The sequence below is a fragment of the Perca fluviatilis genome, chromosome 14, assembly GCF_010015445.1.
Source record: "Perca fluviatilis chromosome 14, GENO_Pfluv_1.0, whole genome shotgun sequence".
Classification (NCBI taxonomy): Eukaryota; Metazoa; Chordata; class Actinopteri; order Perciformes; family Percidae; genus Perca; species Perca fluviatilis.
The window spans coordinates 22,526,498-22,551,118 of record NC_053125.1 but is presented as its reverse complement, the minus strand read 5'-3'; the positions used below and the strand labels follow the sequence as shown (position 1 = coordinate 22,551,118).

At 39.3% G+C, this 24,621-nt stretch overlaps 1 protein-coding gene across 1 annotated transcript; it reads left to right on the top strand.

Annotated features, from left to right (window-relative positions):
* Window positions 1-143: 143 nt before the first annotated feature.
* Window positions 144-24,530, top strand: usp12b (ubiquitin specific peptidase 12b). The gene is made up of 10 exons (XM_039821618.1): window positions 144-295; window positions 4,987-5,067; window positions 5,850-5,933; window positions 7,749-7,878; window positions 8,488-8,765; window positions 9,708-9,784; window positions 9,938-10,021; window positions 10,756-10,953; window positions 11,507-11,585; window positions 18,246-24,530. The coding sequence occupies exons 1-10, from the start codon at window positions 248-250 to the stop codon at window positions 18,345-18,347; spliced, it is 1,161 nt and encodes a 386-aa protein (XP_039677552.1). The 5' UTR covers window positions 144-247; the 3' UTR covers window positions 18,348-24,530.
* Window positions 24,531-24,621: the final 91 nt, after the last annotated feature.

Below are 24,621 nucleotides of genomic sequence, written 5' to 3'. Positions count from 1 at the left end.
TAATTCTTTATTAACTTTGCTTCTGTTGTCAGAATCAGGGGCCATTAATGGTAAAATTACACATTTATTAATTTTCAGTTATTTATTTTCAGTTGGCGTATTATTTTGAAATACAAGACCGGAAGTCGTGCATGCTAGCCTACTCTGTGCATTTTGACGGCACTATGCAGAAAGCTCTCCCGGAACTCTGCAGCCGCATCGGCTCTAATTTCAATATCGGGGTTCGGTCCAACATGGCGGCTTACGGATGGAAATACTGATGACAGTCCGAAAGATCGCCTCGATTTGTACGATGGTAAGGAGCTGATATTCGGCTTTAACGTTGGTATTTTTGCGCTGCGCCTCTATCCGGTGCCCGGGCTAGTAAGCCTGGACAGCTAAAGATAGCTGCTCTGTTAGCCTGTTTGCTAACATTACAGGGCAACATGATAATAACACTCAGGGTTTCCAGAAAGTTGTAGCCTTTTAACAGTTAGCTCTCCAGCTCCGGAGATAGTCGTGTTTAGTTTTAAAACAGGGTGTTATTAAGCACAGACCAAGCTTGTTTGGCAGTTTATTACCCGGATTGTAACGTTAGTTTGTTTATGCGAGAAGGGCGAAAACTAGCTAGCTTGTATGTTGCATTCAAGTGGCGTCGAAATAATTGGAATAATTATTCCCAATTGGGAACATTCTCGTGAAGTCCCCTTTAATTCGGAACAACAATTCGGAAAGTCGGCGAAATTTTTGCCACACGACTTTCTGAGTTGGCGTTATATTACGCAGTAACACGGCGGACGAAAAATAAATGTTAGGTTAATAATAAGAAACCTTTTATGAATTCACGTATTGCATATAAATTTTTGCTCACGTGTAATTCGTAATGTGATATTAGGTTGTAACCGTTAATTGCTGTCCATGTAGGGTGACCTAGATTAGTTAGAACCGTTATTTATTAGCATTAACCCTGATAACAAGTCAGGTAAAGCAATATTTTATGGAATGTAACGTACTGGTGCAGCAACAAGTCTGGGACAAAACCACTAGTATACAGCTTCAAACTGGAAATAATACTGGAACCAGATATCAACATGTTGTTAAATACTTTGAGCAATGAAATGCATCACATCTTCTTGGTAGCATCCAAGTTTTTCTCACATTACGACTTAAAGCTCATGAACACACTGAAGTCGGAAGAACGACTTCCCAACTTGGAAATAATAGACAAGTCGAAGTGTCATGTGTTGTGCTTGTGCTTCTTTTTTTCGTCCCTCTAAGCCTAAGAGGTCTTAAACGTTTTTTAGGCCAATGATCCCTTAGCTGAAAAGAGACAGAGCAGGGACCCCCTAAAACATATATTTCATACAATTGAGTTTGATATTAAACTGGGCCTACAATAACGTGTGGGCTGCTTAAAGCCTTTACACATACCGTTTTAATGCTGCATACAATACCAAGCTTTTAAAGTAAAATTGTTGGCATGTTCATATATGTATACATCGTGTTTTATTGTTTAAATGTGGCACAGTGAATCATTAAGCTTAACTGTATCTGTGGATGGCTACCTTGCCTACAGGCCAGTAAGCTTTTCATCAATGTTGTGTACATTAACTAAAAAAGGATTTATCTTTACTAATAATATGTTGGATTCGTGTTAATGTATATCTTCTGTGTATTTAGTTCGGCACATCTAATGCTTTCAATTAATTAAACCTTCACTAGTCTTCTGCTCCTAAATGGCTTTTTAGAAGGTTTTAATAGTAGGATACTCTGTATTGATCAGTGTCAGAGGTTAGGATCCGCCTTGCTCAAAGACACCATCAGCTGGTAGATCCTATAAACACGGGAGCTTTAGCACGCATTCCCCAGTTATAGGACCTGCTTGTCAATTCTGACTGTATGCAACAGAAGAGTCTGCTGCAGTCTTTTTAGTGTGTGTGTGTGTGTGTGTGTGTGTGTGTGTGTGTGTGTGTGTGTGTGTGTGTGTGTGTGTGTGTGTGTGTGTGTGTGTGTGTGTGTGTTTTAAAGACCGCACACCAGGCCATGTAACCCTTTTAAGTGTGAAGGCCAGCACCATTGTGTGGCAAATTACCAGCACCTACTAGACCAATACTAACCAGTCTAAATATTAGCTGTGGCTGGCAGGTTTGTTCAGTCTGTTTGCCACTTTGGCAGTCTACCAGTTGCTGCCCGGAAGGTATTTGCTTTTCAGAAATCAATGTTTCTGTTGAACCTGTGAAAGTCAATAAGAGGGCTGCAAAAACCAGAGCTGGGCAGTTGCATCTCAGTTCCCATACTGTAGCAGCACTTTGGGGAATAATGTTGATGTTTTTTAAGAAGGAAAAAGTAGTTTACAGGTAATACAGTTGTTACTGTTTAATTCACACAGTGTATGAAGGTATAGTCATATCAGTTGACTGTAATTCTGCATTAAAGACAAATTGAAGATAATTGGCTATAGTGTATCTCAATATCACAGTAACCAGAATCCCAGCTGATGTCTAGTCTCATAGGCCTGTATTTCCCAGCTCTGAGAGACCTGACCACTTATATCCCAACTGTAACTTCCAAGTTTGGGGAATATATAGTATTGGAATAGCAGATTATTTAACATTTTGATTGGGGCTGGGAATTGAACCTCAATACTTCTTTTGGTTACCAATGAAATGGTAAATGGTTTAGCTCAGGATTTTGTAGAAGCTCTTTTTTTTAGATTTCTGAAAGTAAGGTATTGACACCAAAACTTTTATCAGCATGAGTAAAATCATTTCTATAGTTTGAATACTTCCAGTATTTATTGTTATTGATTACTTATTCTCTGATGATGACACATTAAAAGTTTAAAATCATAATTTTACCGCCAAAACAGTCAGACCACTATGTCCAGTTAGTGCTAAGGGACTTCTCGTCCATGTTGCCTTAAAAATGAAGACTGAACGTTTGTTCTTTACCTAAGAAACCGTAATTGACACAACAGTCTCCCCACAACACAAGGTCCATTTAGTAGCTGTTCTGGAGCCTTCGATTGTCATAATTTTGCAGATTTTTGACATCCTTGTACAGGCTTACTTATTTTGTTAAATTAAAACAAGGTTCCAGACAAAAAAACGTTCTTTTCTTCAAAGCAGAAAATAAGGTTGTCGCAATGCTGATAGCAAACTATTTTTCATCAGAGCATCTTCCTGACTGATATCACGATTAATAACTATGATCACAGTGTCTAACAACGCAGTCATTTAGCTCTGCTGTTTGGAATCTAGTTTTCACTGACACTGGTGCCTTTTTTTTAAGAAGTTTTTAAAGCTGCCCTGCACAGCCAGCAGGCTTTCATTTCCATCAATCAGGAAGCGGAGTCATTTCAAACCTGAAAACATAAATGAATTCAAGCGTGTGTTTACAGCACATATTAAAGCAATCATTCTCCCGTTTTCCAGGCCGAAATTTGCCTTCTTCTCCGTTTGCATTTCCAACATCGTGTGCTCTGGCTTTGTTTACAACACTGCGATGTTTGGACGTTGTGTTGTACCTTCAGCCACGCCTCCATTTGCGCATCCCGTTGTTGACTTTGCATGGACTGCATTGTGATGATGAGTAACAACTGAGTGGCTCCACCTATGTAGTCACTCACGCCTGAAGGAAAAGCTGTATCATGGTTAATATCATCATCATCCCCCTCCTCTGTCTCTCTCTCTGTCTCTCTCTCCTGCCTTCATATAGCATTTGATTTCTAGGAGCTCAGACCAAATAACATCCAGAGGCAAAAGGTTTTTTGATGAGTCATAGACTTGATTCAAGAAAGAGTTTTAAACCGCGTCATACAGTGAAAGTCATGTTTTTGAGAAGGATTCAGAAATCTGCTGTTTAACCTATAATGTATAAAGTCACTTCAGTCTTCACAACACAGACATGGGTTTCATTAAAAAACAAACCGCTTTATTGTCTTGGCTTGAAAATCCCCTAAATGTGTGTGTGTGCATGTGTGATTTCAGTGTCTTACGCAGTGTGGGAACTTTAAATTTCACACACATATTTTTTTTTGTGTGTTCTTTCTTTTCTTTATAATCAGATCTTTCTCTGAGTGTTAGTGTAACCTCACGGTTTATATCATTTGTGCACACATTTTATTTTGACATTTTCAATGTTTGCAGTTTCCCCCCCCACACTTTTTTACCCTTTGAACCTCATTTTACAATTTCAAAATCTTATTAAACTTCATTTTATAAGTTTTTCTGATTTTTAAAATCTAAAAAAAACATCTTACCTGGTTGTTCATCGAAAGTTTCTATGTAAAATGCAAACTTTCAAATTGTTACCTTGAAGTAAGTTGGCTTGTTAAGGCAGATATTAAATAAATACAAATGCACACTTATCCACAAATAAAGGTCTATTCATTGTTATTGTTGTACCAACTGATGTATGAGTGCACTCATACTATTAAATGGCCTCTCAGCTTGTTGTTGATGTTTTTAAACTCAACTCAGTTTACAGCTGAGTCATGGAAGGAAAATTTGGAGCACAGCACACTATCAGGAAGTGGGCTATAATAACAAATGCACCATCTGAATGTCAAAACAGACGGTATATCTTGCCCAATTTGACTACTTTTACAATAACATTTTATGGCCTGGCATCGATCAACAGATACTGTTATGTTTGCTCCCACATGTGACATAACTCAACTATAATGCTGGATTCATGTGTTGTCTTGTAAGATAATGAAATGTGAAGTTATGAAAAACGTAATGACAAGTATTACGATTCTTTTTGGAAAAATGAAGCAGAAAGCACAGCTGCAACAAACAGATGATTGACAGTCCAGCAGAGCAGAGAGAAAGTAGGGCAGGAACACAACGATGAGGAAACAAAAGGGCAAAGGAGGGATTCTGATGGATAATTTTACGTAAAATAAATATTTATTTTACTGTACTGTGACACTGATTGTACATGCACATCTTTGATTTTAACCACAGAGGATATCCATTAAGTGTTTCTCTTTTTCTTCTTCAGGGCGCCAATGCCTCTGCCTTGGAAAAGGAGATTGGACCGGAACAGTTTCCCGTTAATGAACACTACTTTGGATTGGTCAACGTAAGTGTCAGTCAAGAACATGCATAACTGCCCCCCTCAGATGGTATAAAATGTAATATTGCTAAAACAAGTACAACAACATATCTCTTGCCCCAACATATTTCCGTGTAGCCTACGTAAGTGGCCTGAAGTTTATACTTGTGCGTCGATCTCTTTAAGAGAATAGCAGGGTGTGTGTGCGCGTGGAGTGTGTGGTAGAGCGAGTGAGAGAAATTTTTCGCGCCGAATGCATGTATTTTCCCGTTTCCTTCCGCTTTCTTTGTGTTAGAATTTTAAATTCGGTGGATTTCTGAGGACTATGGTTAACAGCTCCTCAGATCTCTGCAGGGTAAATTGAGACAGCTAGCTAGACTATCTGTCCAATCTGAGTTTTCTCTAGCAAGCATTTTGCAGCGCCTCTGTGCGGAGTTTTGCACCGCCCATGACGATTCTGATTGGTTTAAAGAAATGCCATTAGACCAGAGCACGTTTTCCTCCCATCCCCGAATGCTGTGTGGAGTAGCCAGACTCTCCGGGTCTGGCAAAGCAAGACTAGGGGGAATGCAACGCTACCAAGGCACACCCGAGCGACGCGCGTCGTGTAGTTACATTTTTTTAGAGAGGTGCACGTCAGTCTACGCCGTAGGGTCCGCACCTCCACGTACCTACGTACGCACCAACGGCGTTGATTTAACGCAGAAGCGTAAATCAAATCATTTAACGCAGAAGCGTAAATCAACCGTTAGTCCTGTATCTTTCTTTGTCTCTGTGTCTCTCATTCTGTCTCTGTTTCTTTTTTCTAGTTTGGCAACACCTGCTACTGTAACTCAGTGCTGCAGGCTCTGTATTTCTGTCGACCGTTCAGGGAGAAGGTGTTGGCGTACAAGGTAAGTGATGAGAGAGACACCATAGCTGTATCGGCTAGCAGTGTTTCTGTCCTCATATTTGTACAGTGGACTAAATACTCCTACTAAAAGAATGCACTTAAATACCCCTGAAAATAATAAAGTATCGGTCCGAATATAAGATTTTCTGGATAATATGTTTGAAAAACGGGATGGCGTATTATACTCAAGGACTAGATATTTAAATATTCAGCAGAGGAATGGAGCGAGGTCCAGTCCCTGCACTACAGAGTGAACTTGCATTAAGGAAGTTTTGCATTATGGATAATAATAATAATAATAATAATAATAATAAAAAAGAGAACAATGGTTTATTACAACTTGGGTTTTTATTTTCATAACCAGCTATAAATATGAAAACAAACAACAATGGGACAGCCGTAGCTCAGTCTAGAAAAACTTGGCTTGGGAACCGGAGGGTTGATGGTTCAAGTCCCCGCGTGGACAGTATACCTTCTTCTTCAAAAATGAGCAGTCAGAAAATCAGACCGTGGGGAACAAGTGTCAAATGTTCGGCCAGATTATATAAACCACTTTAAATGGAGGTGCAACTAAAAGTGTGTGTTATTGAACAGGAAAACTGTGTGTGCACAACTACTAGTACTACTACTACTAAGTATTATATGTCAAATTAGGAATCCCAACTTTACCATACACCTTTGTGTTCTATCCAAATAACTTTGACCAACTTAGTGGGTTTGTTATCATCCTGTCCGATCCCCTCACTGCTTAACGTTTGTTGCCCCAATACACCTTTTTTTATCGTTGTTGCCACATTACAAGAGACATATTATCAGAACTGATGGAATCGATGGTTCGAGCAAAAAACAAAAACTGGATCTGTATCGGTTAAAACTTGTTTCTGATGGCTCGTGTAACACAGAGCCTAAAACATCTGGGTGTGCAGTGGACTGTTGCTAATGATTTACAGAAAAGATTGTTTGCTTATCTAATATCTGAATTGAATGGTTTCTGTAACATGCTTGGCCGCCAAAGAGGGAGTACAATTTCCGACAAGTGGAAACAAATAGAAAGCGATTAGGAGCTCTGAAAAGTGCAAAGTTGCTCAAACTGCGTCCAAGAGCTCGACTGCAGAGTTGTGTGCGAATATGTGACTGATGAGCAGAATGAAGAATTAGCTGCACTTAAAAATAAACTTGAACAAGCTACATAAATGTGGAATTTACAGTACATTGTGCTTTGATGGAAGTATTTCACGTTTAGGAGAAAAAAAAGGCTTTAGGAATGCTTGGTATCTGAGAGAGAGAGAGTGTGTCCTATCTTAAAAACTGATGGCGTTGTATTTGAGCCAATAATAGTTCACACTTCGGGAGAAGAGAATTAATGTATCTGTTGTTTTGTTAACTTAAAGAGAGAGAGAATTTAAAACTTCATTTAACAATTTTTTTCCTCTCTTTTTTTTGTTAGTTTATTTTGAACATGTTAAAAAATAATTTCAGTACAGGCAAGAAAACCAACAAAAACTAAATCCTCAGCAAACATCTTTCAGAATTATAGTAAATGATCCAAATAAGGAGTAGGAAGAAGTTGAAAAAAACTTATAAGTTACATAGGTCGTGTTTGTTTGTGTGTGTGTGTGTGTGTGTTATGGTTTTGTGATATCACTCCCATAGATTAGACAAAAATGTTAAGGTTCAGGCTGGAAGTGGCCTCACCTGTACTTCATAGCTCTGCGCATCAGAGAGAAAGATAACTGTCTGGGGTTTGTTGAAGTCTCTGTGGAGTGAATGATGTGTACCTTTTTTTTTTTTTTTTTTTTTTTTTTTTTTCCCCCAGGTGCAGCCGCGTCGTAAGGAGTCCCTCCTCACCTGTCTATCCGACCTGTTCAACAGCATTGCCACACAGAAGAAGAAAGTCGGAGTCATCCCTCCCAAGAAATTCATCTCACGACTGAGAAAAGAAAATGGTAGGTATCGTTCCGGGAGAACATAGTACTGTAAAGAAGGAGAGCGGGATCTTTTCCTGTGCTTAAACCACTAGAAATGTTCAGATTGTTGATTTTCGTCAAAGTGGAGGGTTTGACTTCACAGCTGTTGCTTCTGTCACAAACCTAAACGCATGACTTCCTGTTATTTTCCCCAGGAAAACCTCCAATCCAACACCAGGTGTTTTGTAGAAATGTCAAATCTGAAACGTTCTTTCTTCAGCGAAGTTAGCTGATTGGCGAGGGAGAAAGGGATGAAGCAGAGAGCGCGGAAAAGGAGAGAATAGGGGGGAAAAAGGAGGGAGGCGAGGGGTTATGTCAGCTGAGACGTTAATCTCACAGCTGAGGAAATAAAATTGTCAGCCATATCCTGGAGCGGAAAGCAAATGATAAAGAAGAGATTTTAATTGGCTCCAGATCTCCTCGCCAACACATGCTGATCATTCATTTTCTCCTCTCGCTTTCTTTAACACTTCTTCCTTCCCTGTCCATCTCTTTCTCTTTATGTATATCCTTCTCTATATTCCTCTTACTACTACTCAGTGACTCTATGAATTTTTATTTCTGTCTTTCTCCATCCGTCCCTCTCAGAGCTGTTTGACAACTACATGCAGCAGGACGCCCACGAATTCCTCAACTACCTCCTCAACACCATCGCAGACCTGCTGCAGGAGGAGAAGAGCCAGGAGCGACAGCAGAATGGAAAACTGGTGCAGAATGGAGGAGGAGGGACAGGTGGAGGAGGAGGAAGTGGAGGAGGAAGTGAGGGAGGAGAAGGGGAAGGAGGAAAGGAGACACAACAGACTTGGGTCCATGAGATTTTCCAGGGAACACTGACCAACGAGACTCGCTGCCTCAACTGTGAAGCTGTAAGTGGGGAAAAATAAGTCCATTTTCTGTGCAAACTCTGGCGCAGTTTGTAAAGATTTAAGTTATGATTTATTTACCTTGATCTTTTCAAAACGCAAAATACATTCGGCATGAAATAATAAGATAAATAATAAAACAGGCAGGACTGTAATAGAAGTTAAACCAAAAATTGCATAAATTAAAGAGGATGTTTTGGTTTAGGGGCATTTGAAACATGAAACAAATTTTTATATTTATTAATGTATTAGTTGTTACTGGTCCCCAGGAAGGACAAACCAAAAAGAAACTGATACAAAATTACAAGATTTGAATGCATTTAATGCTCAAAACCATTTAAGTTTGGCGTAACGTTGATTAAATGCATTCAAATCTTGATTTTCAATTTGCTGAAAATAGTAAATTTGTAGAAGTAAAAAAAAAAAAATTTATTCATGCATGTGTTTTTCTAATCCAGTTTTGTTTTGATACGGCCATACAAACTGTAACTTATGACGATTCCTGGTTTCCTTGTTTTGGGCACTGTGGAACCAAGTGAACCAAATCCAAAAAGATGATAAATACTTGTCCCTGTTTCACGGGACTACAAAATGATCTGTAGTGGTGACATTGCACAGAATATCATTAAACAACTCCCTAAGCCAGACTCAATATTTACTGACATTGTGATATTGTTAAGGGCCGCTAAAGGCAGGGAAGAAAAGACTCCCACCGTGTAAACTTTGTTCACCTCAATGCTGGGTTTAAAATACTTAAACATCAGCTTTGGAAATGTTTAAAGAGAAGGGAAATACATTTAACACATTTGTTGGACGTCAAGGACACATCATGTTTTCCATATTTACCTGGTGGGCCTCCATCTGTTCAAAATGCTGCATTGCAAAAGCGGGGTTTTTTTTTGTTCTTTTGTGACGCTGTCACAAGTGTCTTCACTTGCACTGCAGGTGAGCAGTAAAGACGAGGACTTCCTGGATCTGTCGGTGGATGTGGAGCAGAACACCTCCATCACTCACTGTCTCAGGTAACACGGTGCTCATCCATGGAAAGGGAAATGAGTCTTTTATGCTCACCTGATATGGAAAGCCATGGAAGAAAACTTGAATTTGATATCATGACACTTAAGTTTCTTAAACGTTGTTGGTTGGTGTTGGTAAATGTGTGTGTCTCTTTACAGGGGCTTCAGCAACACAGAGACGTTATGTAGTGAATACAAATACTACTGTGAGCAGTGTCGCAGCAAACAGGAAGCCCAGAAAAGGTGGGTGACAACATTTGTTGGCTCCCTTAAAGCTTTAGTGCGTAACTTTTTGATATTAATAAACGTACGTTACATTCAAGCCTTTGCCAAATGAGTTGCTACAAAGCTAATTAATACCTGACAATGGACACCTCGTCGGGCATTTAGCCTTACTTGCACGGCAGCAGTACAACCGCTGGCCGTTGCTCCTTTTGTCTTCAGTTTCTTATGAAATGACGCTGCTAAATTATCACACTAACCAGATAAAACAACAACGTGTCTGTCCTGTATTTTTTTTATACACACCATCCACTGTTTTTGGGCGCTTGCTAAGTGCACTGAGTCCCATCCATTAGCTAGAAAGAGCCATGCTGTCAACAGCAACTGCACCTCGCATTAACACTGAGCAGAATGCTGTGAGAGCGCGAGCCAAAGGTTCGGCCAACTTCGGAGGAAGCGTCTAAAAACATACTTGTTCCTGATAGGTCTGGAACAATAATGGTATCAACATGGAAAGCTTTTAGCCCTCCTTTAGAGTTCTTCTTGGGGTCAGATGTCCCCTCGCTGTCTGTCTTTGTGTTATTCCCTCCGAGTATGTGTTTCCACTGACCTTTTTCCAAGCCATGTGCTTTATTTTGTGATATTTGTTTTTTTTTCTTCTTCTTAGTAATTTGAAACTTCTTTACAGCAAAAAGTTGAGTGTATTGTTCAGTTCAGAGATGATTTCAGTTTCATTGTCTCTTTCTCTCTGTCAGGATGAGGGTAAAGAAGCTACCGATGATCCTGGCCCTCCACCTGAAGCGCTTTAAATACATGGACCAGCTGCACCGCTACACCAAACTGTCCTATCGCGTTGTCTTCCCCCTGGAGCTGCGCCTCTTCAACACGTCCGGGGACGCCACCAACCCCGACCGCATGTACGACCTGGTGGCTGTCGTCGTACACTGTGGCAGGTACGTTCCTCTTTTACCTTCTTTAAATCCTTGCTCCTATTGCAAACCTGCAGGGTCTGTGGTGGTTTATATCGGTTGTTTGTCAAAACAAAATTTACCACAAATCAATTTGATTTTTGAAATTGGTTCGTAGTCTGATCAGCACCAAAAAAGAAAAAAAAGTCATTAACTTCCTAATGCAAGGAAATAAATCAACTCTTTGCATTTAGTGAAGTTGTCATTGTCATTTGACTAAAACTTTAAAGCTATAGTGCGTAGTTTCTGTCTCCCCCATGAGGAATTCTAAGTAATGACAACAAAACTGTTGACGCGTCCACATGCCACAAGCCCAACCGTCCTCCACGCAGTTGCTTGTAGCCAAGGAGGACACGGAGGATTAAAGAAAAACATGGTGGACTCTTCAGAAGAGGTCATTATCTTCACTCGAGTTTCTGCGCGCCGGACGACACCGTAGCATAGCATTACTGAGAAATACAGAGAGAGTTGTGTGGAGCTGATAGTCTTAATTAACTTTGTATCAATGTGTCTCACTTGTTGTTGCTCCTCTCTGCAGTGGGCCAAACCGCGGACACTACATCACCATCGTCAAGAGCCACGGCTTCTGGCTGCTGTTTGATGACGACATCGTAGAGGTGAGTGAGAGGTTTTTTCATTCTCCGTTTCCTTTTTCTTTACCACAACAATTTTTTTTAGTTCCACTTTACAAAGATTAACTGCTTTTGGGTCATTTAACAATGTGTTACCCTTCTCTGTTGCAAAGGGGCAACCTCTGCCCCAAAATCAAGGAACACCAAAGCTTAAAATCCCATCTTATCTGAACCAGACAGGAATTTCAAATAACCATCCTTCCAGGCTCAGTGTAGATCCTGGCACTTCAAATGTTGTCTGGATTTCCTTTGACAGGCCAACCTAGATACCTTAACCTTTGCTGAATAATGAGGAGTTAGAACAGGGGTTTAGGGCGCCCGGATTGCTCAGTTGGTAGAGCGGGCGCCCATATATAGAGGTTTACTCCTCGATGCAGCGGGCCCGGGTTCGTCTCCGACCTGCGGCATTTGCTGCATGTCGTCCCCCCTCTCTCTCTCCCCTTTCAGTTCTTCAGCTGTCCTGTCAATAAAGGCCTAAAAAAAAGAAAAGGGGTTTAGCAATCAGGATAGGATTATAGAAATAGAATGGTAGATGAAAGTACTTGTAAAGGAGACATGTAAGAAGATAACAGGGTAGAAAACAGAAAGAAGTGCATACCTGCTTCAGATTAGAGTACAGGATTAGCCCAAAGCCTTGTGGACAAGATCTGGAATGAGAATCATGTTCGGCTGCTTTGTCTTCTTTCTTTCTTTCTTTCTTTCTTTCTTTCTTTCTTTCTTTCTTTCTACTACTTCTACTACCACTTCAAAACATATGGCTATTTTAACTTTATAAAAAACAACTGACAATTTCAGTCTTTCACTCAAAAAAAGATTTACATGTTGGTTGTCATGATCTGCCGATCCTCTGCAGCTTCTCCTCTAAAACCATCTGCTTTCCTCTCTGATGTGCTGACTGGAGAAAACATGGCAGCCTACATTAAAAACAACACAGTCTGACATACTTCTAGCATCTGTGATAACCGTGATAACTGTTTTCAGCTCCCCTCTCGGCACGCTGTTACAACAGCAGCATAGTGATATTGAAGATCAATCCAAGTAGGGGAATGTACCAGCAACTCCAACCCTGCAACAAATTTTAAAGTACATGAAATCAGACGTATAGCGTTACTAGTATGTAGTGTTGGCCAAAAGCATGATGTAGCTCTTAAGTCATTGGCAGTCGACCACTTCAGTGCACAGCCAAAGCCTCGGCATGCTGCTGTGTTTCAGCTGGGGCCAAGTAACCTTTCAGTTTGTTATTTTTCTTACGCCAAAAAGAACGGTATGCCACAGCAATCAAGCTATCAGCGGTTAACTGACTGTGCAGTCATGATGGTTAAACGTTCCAGGGTTTGTGAAGTATAATCTGTATTAGAAACAAATGTTCAAACAGTTGCAGTGCTGTTTTTAAAAAAAGAAAAAAATCCCCAGCCATTGCATGAGGGAAAACGCAATGTAATAAAAGTCAAAGGAAGTTACAGAAAATCCTTGCATAAATGATATTCTCAATCAGATGTTGTAGATTCTTTACAAAGGAACCAATGAAGTTTTATTTTACAGGTCTGTGATTTACAGTTATTTTCCTAATAATTCCCTAGAAAGTTTCTTGGAAAGAACTACATAATTTGGTACTAATTACAGGGCAATGAAGAATTTCTTGGAAAGAACGCTTCATTTATTTTTTCATTTAGTAAATATCCATTATTTTTCACTATTGGAAACTTTATTCTCCATCTAAGTTGTATTCTTGCCTATAGATACATTTTACATTTTAGCATGTTCAGCCGACTAAAACTCTATCTATGCTAATACTGAACTTGATACAATGAATTTGAAGTATAACAAAAAATTCTCCTCCCTATATTATGTATTCCAAAATGACGTAGTCCTTTCTAGTAAACATCCTAGGAAATTATTCTGAATTAACAGACCTGGAAAATAAAGCTTGTCCAATAATCTTTTAGTAGATAACCACAGCATTGATGAAAACCTCAATTGACAAGTCTACCAAAGCGATTTCCTTCAGTTGCATTCTAAAGAAATTAATAGTTGTCTTAACATTCATATTTTATCTTAAAACATTAATTTATTCATATTAGATTATACTTTTGATTATCACCAAAATACTCCGATTCCTACTGCCTCCAAAGGACCATACCAGTGATTTTGCAAATTTCAGCTCTCAATCATTTATTTATTTACATGTTTTAGTGTTTTAGGGTTTGAATGTATTTTTCCTACTATTCCAGGCAGCTATTGATTTCCATTAATTTCCATATGGGATGAAAAATCAATCAGCAGACTCCTGAAACGTAATTGATGACATCTGCATTCATTTTTTTGTCAATGTTACTATGTTATCATTGCGGAGTAATACAATTTAAGTGCTTATTGATTTGTATTGCATGACAATGATATTGTAACTGACCGAAATCACTGCATGCTTGGTGTGTAGGCTGTGATGGATTCCGCATCTCAAGCATGTTTCAATAGTCTGCTAATCTAGTAATTTATGATAAACAGTGGCTGCCTGGAACGGCAGGCAAAAAAGCATTCAAATGTCTAAAGCCTAGTTCAGACCAAAGATTTGCGACGGGACGAGTTGAAGCTTGTAACTTCTTTCAACACGTCGGTCTGCAGCGTTCTAAAACCTGCCAGTTCGCACCAATGCGACAAGACGGTGTATCATCTCCATAACTTCCGTTCTAATTTCCGACTTTTAGGCTTTTTTGTAGCTGGATGTATCCTTTGTTTTGCCTAAATATGAATGTGGATAACGTTGGTGATATTGAGACGCTTGCTACAGTTGCATTTCTAGTGCTGAATCGGCGAAAACACGTTTTATTTCTCTGATTCACTGCTTTGTTCTAACTCCGCTGGCCGCTCCCTCTCTTCAGTCACTCTCTAGGTCGCTTGACCATATAACATTAGCGTGCTTTCGGGCGGTCGTTGAGGCTCCGTCTAAAACGCTGCCATTTAGACCAGCTGTTTGTAACATAAAAATAAAATGGAATTTGGATAATTTTCTTTCTTTAGTTTATTGCTGACTTTACCAGCTGACTTCTCTATTGGCTGTTGAAACAGGTGACGTCCCTTACGTTCTAAAACCAGCCTCTGCGACTTGAACAGCTGAGTCGCAGCGAAACCATCAGCTGGCTTGAGTCGAGCTGAGACGGGCCGGTTCAGATCGCTCCAACTTTTTCCTGCGACATTCTAAAATGGTTTTGTGTCGTTGCAAGTCTTTGGTCTCAACTGGGCTTAAAACGCATCAGCATGGTTTGCAAAGTAGTTGGGTCAATTGTTATGTAAAGTGGAAATGAGTTGTAGCAAATGAGTTATAACATCCAAAGCCATGCAAAGCCACTGGTATGGTAGCCTGGATGCCAGCCGAACTTAGCCCCGCCCACAAAATTCGAGGTCGGGAACTAGAATCTGAGTAGGACCACGTCAGGCTACTGGTATGGTCCTTTTTTTAAACATTTCTACATTCTTTATAATTCGCTACCTAACATTTTGTTTGTCCTTTCTGATCCACGTATGGCTCCAGTTCAGCGATTGTTCTAGTTTCACCCAATCAAAATGGTTTATTTTACTTTTATCTCCCCGGCAGTGGGAGAAGTCACCCTGCTGTTTGAATACAGAGGAAACTGCTCAGTCACAGTCATCGAGGACTGATGTTTAAAGCTGATCCTCATCACCAGTGTATTTTTCCACTATGATGGGAAGGAGGCCCGCTCGAACATGTGGTCCAGAAACTGACCGAGTTCTGGAAGATTCCACTGAGTTTGCAGAGCAGAAACGCAAACTAATAATTTTTTTTATGGTTTGTGGATATTTTCTCTCCCTCTGCGTCTCACTGCCTTGTGTTCTAGCTTTCGTTCACTTTCTTTCTTGTCTTTTTAACTCCCTATAAGTTATATCTGTTTCTATTTGGGTCTTTCCACTTGAAAGTGAAGCTGCCTGACTTCTCTAAAGCTGTCCACTTCTCTTTCACCACCAATCCAGAAGTACAGTGCCTTGCGAAAGTATTCAGCCCCCTTGAACTTTTCGACCTTTTGCCACATTTCAGGCTTCAAACATAAAGATATAAAACTGTAATTTTTTGTGAAGAATCAACAACAAGTGGGACACAATCATGAAGTGGAACGAAATTTATTGGATATTTCAAACTTTTTTAACAAATAAAAAACTGAAAAATTGGGGTGTGCAAAATTATTCAGCCCCCTTAAGTTAATACTTTGCAGCGCCACCTTTTTCTGCGATTACAGCTGTAAGTCGCTTGGGGTATGTCTCCATCAGTTTTGCACATCGAGAGACTGAAATATTTGCCCATTCCTCCTTGCAAAACAGCTCGAGCTCAGTGAGGTTGGATGGAGAGCGTTTGTGAACAGCAGTTTTCAGTTCTTTCCACAGATTCTCGATTGGATTCAGGTCTGGACTTTGACTTGGCCATTCTAACACCTGGATAGGTTTATTTGTGAACCATTCCATTGTAGATTTTGCTTTGTTTTGGATCATTGTCTTGTTGGAAGACAAATCTCCGTCCCAGTCTCAGGTCTTTTGCAGACTCCATCAGGTTTTCTTCCAGAATGGTCCTGTATTTGGCTCCATCCATCTTCCCATCAATTTTAACCATCTTCCCTGTCCCTGCTGAAGAAAAGCAGGCCCAAACCATGATGCTGCCACCACCATGTTTGACAGTGGGGATGGTGTGTTCAGGGTGATGAGCTGTGTTGCTTTTACGCCAAACATAACGTTTTGCATTGTTGCCAAAAAGTTCGATTTTGGTTTCATCTGACCAGAGCACCTTCTTCCACATGTTTGGTGTGTCTCCCAGGTGGCTTTTGGCAAACTTTAAACGACACTTTTTATGGATATCTTTAAGAAATGGCTTTCTTCTTGCCACTCTTCCATAAAGGCCAGATTTGTGCAGTATACGACTGATTGTTGTCCTATGGACAGAGTCTCCCACCTCAGCTGTAGATCTCTGCAGTTCATCCAGAGTGATCATGGGCCTCTTGGCTGCATCTCTTATCAGTCTTCTCCTTGTATGAGCTGAAAGTTTAGAGGGACGGCCGGGTCTTCGTAGATTTGCAGTGGTCTGATACTCCTTCCATTTCAATATTATCGCTTGCACAGTGCTCCTTGGGATGTTTAAAGCTTGGGAAATCTTTTTGTATCCAAATCCGGCTTTAAACTTCTCCACAATAGTATCTCGGACCTGCCTGGTGTGTTCCTTATTCTTCATGATGCTCTCTGCGCTTTAAACTGACCTCTGAGACTATCACCGAGCAGGTGCATTTATACGGAGACTTGATTACACACAGGTGGATTCTATTTATCATCATTAGTCATTTAGGTCAACATTGGATCATTCAGAGATCCTCACTGAACTTCTGGAGAGAGTTTGCTGCATTGAAAGTAAAGGGGCTGAATAATTTTGCACGCCCAATTTTTCAGTTTTTTATTTGTTAAAAATGTTTGAAATATCCAATAAATTTCGTTCCACTTCATGATTGTGTCCCACTTGTTGTTGATTCTTCACAAAAAATTACAGTTTTATATCTTTATGTTTGAAGCCTGAAATGTGGCAAAAGGACGAAAAGTTCAAGGGGGCCGAATACTTTCGCAAGGCACTGTATATTATTTGCAATTAGTTTTTTCAGCACCATTCTCCCTCTCTCTTTTTGGACAACACTGCTACACCAAATAAGAAACAGTCAGGGCTATAACATGCCTTTCTGATGGGTTAAGCTAAGTGAAGCGTGGCTGGGGACAACTTTATTGTCAGACCAGCACATCTCATCTTGTGGCCTTCATCGCGGTCATCCTTCACGTCATTTAAGAATAGGGTTGGGCATTGTTTTTTGATTTTAACAATTCTGATTCCAATTCTTCCTTTTGATTCCGGTTCTTATTGATTATCGATTCCAATTCTTGAGGGGTGGAGTTGAAATGGGTCACATGCTTATTTCACAGATAAGAGTAACATTGATCAAATGGTGATTTACAGTTTTACCTGGCTTTTTCTGCCTCACTTTAGAGTGCCACTTACTGTGCTCCATGGCTGCAACACAACAATCCCTGGCCGCTACAGAAACCAAAACTTGCGCGTGGTAAATTTGTAACCAATAATCAAATTCAAAACCAAATTTTCCAAACGATTCCAATAAAGAAACGATCCTATTAAAGAATAAGTTGTTTGTCGTAAGAACAAAGGAGGCCAAATTAACAAGGAAATTGGTAGAGAGTGTTCTCACCGATCTAAAGGCCACAATCCAAAATACATTTGACTTCATTAGTCTATAAAATGTCAGAAACCAGTAAAAAGTGCACATCTTACCTTCTCACGAACGAAGGGGAGGTTTTCAAAGTTCTTGTTTTCTCCTACGAAGCAAAAAAATATTCAATTTACAGTGATATAAAAAAAGAGAAAAATACCACATCCTCACAAAATTGAGAAGCTTTAGCCATTTTTTACTGGACAAGTAACTTTAATTCGTATCTGATTATCAAAATAATTGTGGAATATTGGTCCGACAAAGTTGTTCTCGTTTTTCCTTTCTCCATGGACCCTTGTAAGTAGGTGAAGTCGCACCGGATATCCATACTCTGCTTCTATGTAATTTATCTTTTTTTTCTTTTTTTTTTTCTTTCTTGTAGAAAATCGATGCTCAGGCGATCGAGGAGTTCTACGGTCTGACATCGGACATTTCCAAGAACTCTGAATCAGGATACATCCTGTTCTACCAGTCCAGAGACTGAACCAGACAGCGGTAAATCCCCCACAGACTGTCACTCAACAGAGGGGAAGGCTCTTATGGCTGCCACCGACTCCGCCCAGTAGGCTCACATAAGCGTCCAGGCTCTATATCCTGCAGGGGGAGCTTTGCACTGGTGCGCCACTCGGATCGGTTAAGACGTGCAGGTCGCATGCCAGCCTCCTGGATTACAACCATTCAAATCCTCTGAGCCCACACTGCAAAAAGCACTTTAAAACAAACCAACAAGATGGCTCAATCTGTAACACTCGCTTTGCATTGGGGCAACTGGGAAGACCGAGTAACACCAATCCAAGAGGCTGACATCGCCGTGTCCACAGTGATCCATTTTTGGAGGTAAAAGCCGTTTGGGACTGTTGAGATGATGTAGAGTAACCAAATCAACTGTTTCAGATGAGACACAGGATTGCTATCCTCCTCGTCACGGTAACCACCAGTGTCATCACAGTCTTCTTTTTTTTTGTGTGTGTGTGTGTGTAATATACCGTGCTAAATAAGCTTTAGGCTAACACACAGGTACCATGCGTTCACTCCCCAAAAATCCTTCTGCACACGGAGAAACTAATATCTGACAGCCTTGTTAAAAGCCCCACCTGCCAAAACCACTGACACAGCCTTTAGTGATTGAAAATCTTGAACGTGTACTTGGCGCGCAGCTCATTGAAGTTGCTAGTTTGCAGTGTTTGTATCATGAAGTGGTGCTAATAACGTATAGTGTTATAGAGCGTGAAATGAAAACAAGCCACCAGAGAGATGTGGAAGAATCCGATAGAGAGGCTCATTAGGTTAGTTTTTTACCAAGAAATTATCTTGAGTATTAAAAAAAAAAAAAAAAAAGGTAATTGGAGAGAGAAAAAAAATACGAAATGCTGTCCAAAAATACAATTACATTAAAAGAGGGGCTCGGTTTCAGTAAATTGCAGTTAAAGTCAGTTTGTCCAATCTAGGCATTCTTCAGCAAAAATTGGCAAAAACAATGAGCCTCACAGATCACCAACAATCCTGTTTCAGTTTTTAAAGGCTAGCTAGTAAAGCAGTGCGTGAAAGTGGCTGGTCAAAGTTTTAGTTTTAAAATAACTGGTGTGTAGTGCCATTACGGGTCATGTTTTGTGCCACAGCAGTTAAAAAGATAAACATGAACTAACTTTATTTTCAAGCGGGCTTTTCGTGGTTATGACAGCAAGCACAGTCTTTCAAAGATCTGTGTATAACATTTTATGACTTTATAAAATTCCAGAATATGCACATTTGTACCATTATTAAAGGGACACATACAGAGACAAATACTTTTTCCTTTCCTTTAAGTCAGTTATGACACCCAAACTGTCACACTACGTACAGGTTGAATGTCGGCATTTAGTGTTTTGTCCTTTTTTGTTCCTTATTAATGCTTTATTTCCGGAGATCTAACTCTTAACACCTCCATACATATGCCGATGCTGCAGCTGGTTCAGTACACCTCGTTATATCAGCCACCAATCACACGCCGGCAAATTCTGACTCTGGCTTAAGCGTTTCTCCTGCAGCTGCAGCTCTGGCAGGCAGACCTTTTACATAACATGTTTTTCACTCCAGAATCTTAAATTGGAGCGCTCAGTAATGCTGAGTGATGCTAACGGTCTGCTGATGTGGAGCTCGTCCACTGTTTGTTGACGGCATGGCATATTTCATGCAGTACGGCGAAAACTGCTGAGACACAGGTCTCAGTGGTTTTAAAATGGATTCCTCTCCTCCATATCTTTTAATCCTCCTGTTGTCCTCGGGTCAAATTTGGCCCGTTTTCAAAAGATTTGGGTTTCTTTCAAGCAAATTGCAAAAAAATTACACGGATGGTTTCTATAGCGACGAGTATGATTAATGATCAGTTCCCTACTTTCATTTAATTGTAATCAATCTCTAGCACAAAGGGCAAGGTTTCCAGATGGTAACAACTTCTGTTTTAATGTTGAGACATCCTATTTTAACAAATACAAATGCGTTACATTACATTACATTTTACCTTCTCACAAACGAAGGGGATGTTTTCAAAGTTCTCCTACAAAGCAAAAAATATTCAATTTACACTGATATAAAAAATACCACTTCCTCACAAAATTGAGAAGCTATAGCCAATAAGTGTTTGCCATTTTTACTGGATAAGTAACTTTAATTTGTATCTGATTATCAAAATAATTGTGGAATACATTTGTTCTGTCAATTGACCAGTTAATCGACTAATCGTTTGAGCTCTGATTGTTGCAAGGAAGAGTTGTAGTCATGCTGAGATAAGAGTGTAATTAATGCTTTCAAATGGGTTTGAATTTTTCTAAGGAAAGGAGAAACGGGAGCCATTTTAAAGCCTTTACTTGTTAACTCGAGCCGACTGATGGGCAACAACCTCCTTTATCAGCTCTGTTGTTTTTATTATTTAACACACAAACAAACCAAATGTATTTTTTTTTTAGACTTGTTTTTTAAAGTGTTTTACACCGCCAAGCTCGTGAGGCTCCACCAAACTGGGCTGTCCAAGGTTAACAAACAAGCTCACCCTGTCACTCTTTGTAACAGAGCTGCAGCAGATGGAAAGAGAACGGAAACATGCCTGTAGCTTTTAAAGATGTTTATATTCTACAGTAGTTGAGTTGCCCGGGCAATGGGTCAACTATTATCTGAATGTTAAATGTACAATAAAATAAAAATAGGGCTGCTGCTACTGCTTGACCTGTAAAACACCATATGGAGTGGGGCATGTCTCAATAATCTAAAGTTGCTCTCTCTCCTGCTAAAACAAGAAAAGCACTTTTACAACATTCATTTGTAACAAATACTATTTCTACATACATTATTCTGAAATTGTTTTATTTCCTTTGGAGTCTTATTTTGATAAGCAAAAGTAATGGCGGTCAGGGTAATCTGTTGCCCCAATTTAGTTTGTATCCAAACTCTTAGTCACTCCTGTTTTTAGTTTTGTGTGGCAGTTAAAATCTGTTTATCACGACGACAGAAGTGTGCGTTTTAAGTTGTTCAAGAATATCTCACTTGTTTACTTAGTTTTCAAAACGCCGTAAAGGACTGAAAAGGAAGGGAGCAACTTCAGATGACGCGTCCCAAAACACTTTACACTGGGTTGAGGCTTTGAAGTCAACACTATTTTATTTTCCTGTCTTTGCTACCCTTAAAGCTATAGTGCGTAGTTTCTGTCTCCCCCATGAGGAATTTTAAGTAATGACATCAATTCTGTCGGTGCATCCACATGCCACAAGCCTTCTGTGAATGCGCTTCACCCCCAGTCCTCCTCCACACAGTTGCTAGTAGCCAAGGAGGACACGGAGGATAAAAAAAACTCTTCAAAAGAGGTAATTATCTTCACTCAAGTTTCTCCGCGCGAAAGTCGCTGAACGACACCATTTTCTAAACCTTGCAATGCTGAGAAATACAGAGAGAGTTTTGTCCAGCTGATAGTCTTAATTAGCTTTGTATCAATTCATTTGGCTTGAATGTAACGGACGTTCATTATTATCAAAAAATTACGCACTAAAGCTTTAAACTCAACTAATCTTCATGAAAGGAAGATATTTTGCGTGGTGTTAAATCTGTTTTGGGATCAATCCACTTCGTTTCCATAAATTCTACAATTTTTTGAAAGTCAGACAACCTAGTTTACAGGTTATTTCCATGCCCCAACAGAAACTGTGGACTTATAAGCTACCTTAATGTATTTACCAAGTGATGTGTTCATATGTTAAGCTTTTTAATGAGTTTTCATTTATTCATCATGTAAATCGACAAAAACAAGCACAAAAGCACATTATTTGGGGGATAATAGTCCACAGATTCAGTTTGAAGCAGGTTATATCTGTCTTTTAATGAAATGCAGTTTCATGGAAATCATTGGTCCCCAAAACTGTACGTGTCTGTAATCAACAAGACTGGTTGAACATTTTGGCTGAAACAAAGCTCTTTTTTCATTTAAATATTATAAATATTATTATTATTATGAATGTCTGTTATCTTCTTTTTCTTAGATGTTTCATTGTTTTTGATATATTTCACTAATTTACTAGTCTACCATTCATGTGTAGGCAGCTCTGGAAAGCCTATTCAAAGATTGTTTTGGTTCAATTTGGGAGTATGTAACGAGAGATGTTGATGTGTACATAAATACAGATATTATTATTGGAATATAAATTGCTTGCTTGAAATAATCAGCAGACCTAGATCAAAAAATGTGGATATTATGTCTCAAAATACTTTTTATTCTGTTAATAAATCATATGCCTGGTGCTCAAAAATTAACAACCCACCCATCTGGCATCCCAGGCAGCCTAAACCAAACAGCCCCAAAGTAAATTAATTCATATTTAATCTGACTGGTCACACTATAGTACACAGAAAAAACTGACTGATTTCATTAAGATACAGTTACTATGAAGAAAACTAAAAGTTCTCCATACAACAAACTGCTGTGGAGAGAGAAACTGACCAAAACTGTCCTGTGTGTCACTGTGTTAAAGGAAAAATCCACTTTAAGTACACAAAAATCAACTGTTGGTTGGTTCTTCTTGTCTCTCGGTTGGTTCTTCTTGTCTCTCAGCCTGTTTTATAGTTTGGTGTTTAGTTTACTTTTTCCTGTGAATAACTAGTCAAATGTTGATGACTTGGTGGCACCTTGAGAAATGTTGTTGATAATCACAATGTTGAAGAGCATTAAAAGATGACTATATTGGCTTCACCAAAAAAAAAAAATATTTTCAGTTTCAAAAAGTATACTTCAGTAGCAAGCTTTAAATGGGTCTTCTTTTTTTAGATCAATTTCCAATACTGCTTCCATTGTAATATCAGAGTTCCAGTACTGATACCCAATCTTTTTTTCTTTTTTTTTTAACTAAAACTTTTTACTAGAGTCCTGATAAGCTGATAGTCTAACAGCCGATCTTGTTTTATTACAGATGTATTGGTATTGTATGTAAGTCCAAGTAATACACAACTGCAGTACAGAAATGGCAGTGATATGTTTGAGGTTGTTTAGAAAGTTGTTTCAGACCCACGGAATTTATTTTTCATTCGTAAAATGTTCCAGTCAATACATAATCTTGATCAGAGGCAAGAGAGAGACAAGCAAATATATATTGTCTCTAATATTGATATTAGCCGTAAATATCAAGTATCGGTAAAGCTAAATAACTTACTTAGTTTTTTGTATTTGTGTACAATAATGAAAGTAACCTAAATGAATTACAGCAAAAGTAAAGTCATCACCTTATCTGGTCAAAAAATACAAAAACGACTATTAATCGGACCAATCATTTGGTATTGAGTTTTCAGTACTTTATGTACTGGATTCAAAAATCGCATTACCTGGATACTCATGCCACATTAAACTGGTCATCAACATTGTGATTATTCACCTAATCAGAGGCTTGAGGACATTGTTTCAAATCAACAAATGATCATTTATTGATTTTATTCATGATTTAAAATAGAATGTCATCTGCAGAGAGTGAGAGCTTCTTTCTAGAGCTTACGCTAACATTAACCAAACAAATAACCGGGAGATTCTCATTTGAGAGATTTCATGTATTAGATATGGGAAAGTAAATGAGCTGGGTTGGGGGAAACCGGAAGCTCCAACATTTTCTCACCAAATAACTAATTAAATAAACTGACATCTGCGGGTGGATTTTTCCTTTTAACAGTTTCAGTTCTGTCTTCTGAAATGTTCCTTCAGGGCTTCGGACGTCCACATCTTCCCCTACTTTTCACTCACGAAGAATGTAAATGTTTTGAAACCAGTATGTTGACGGACGGAAAGTGACTCAATGTGTCATTAACACTGATAATGTACATTGTAACTAACTCATGTGCAAAGAGACAGCAGCCTAACGGACAACAAACCTAATTATTTATATTATTCTAAATAAACTAAGGATTAAAACAGTTCCACACCTTCAGAATAGATTCAAACTCCTGGGGCTTCTCAGCTTGCTACGAAGGGATCGGAAGGAAAGAATTGTATCCTTCTCTTGAGTTGTCAAGTGTTTGTGTGGGCTGCTGCTGCCGCTGCACATACTGCTGTCTGAAGTTCATTCTGAATACATGTAGATGCAGTGAAGTTTGGGGATGAGGGCTGGTTCTATTGGTGTCCAAACTGTTTGAAATAAAACACAAACTGGTTTTTAAGATGGAACGATCTCAACTGTCTTCTTTATGTTGTCAATCAAAGTACGTTAAGTTTGTACAAAAGATTTAGACCAGGAAAGATTTAAATTTAGTTTTGA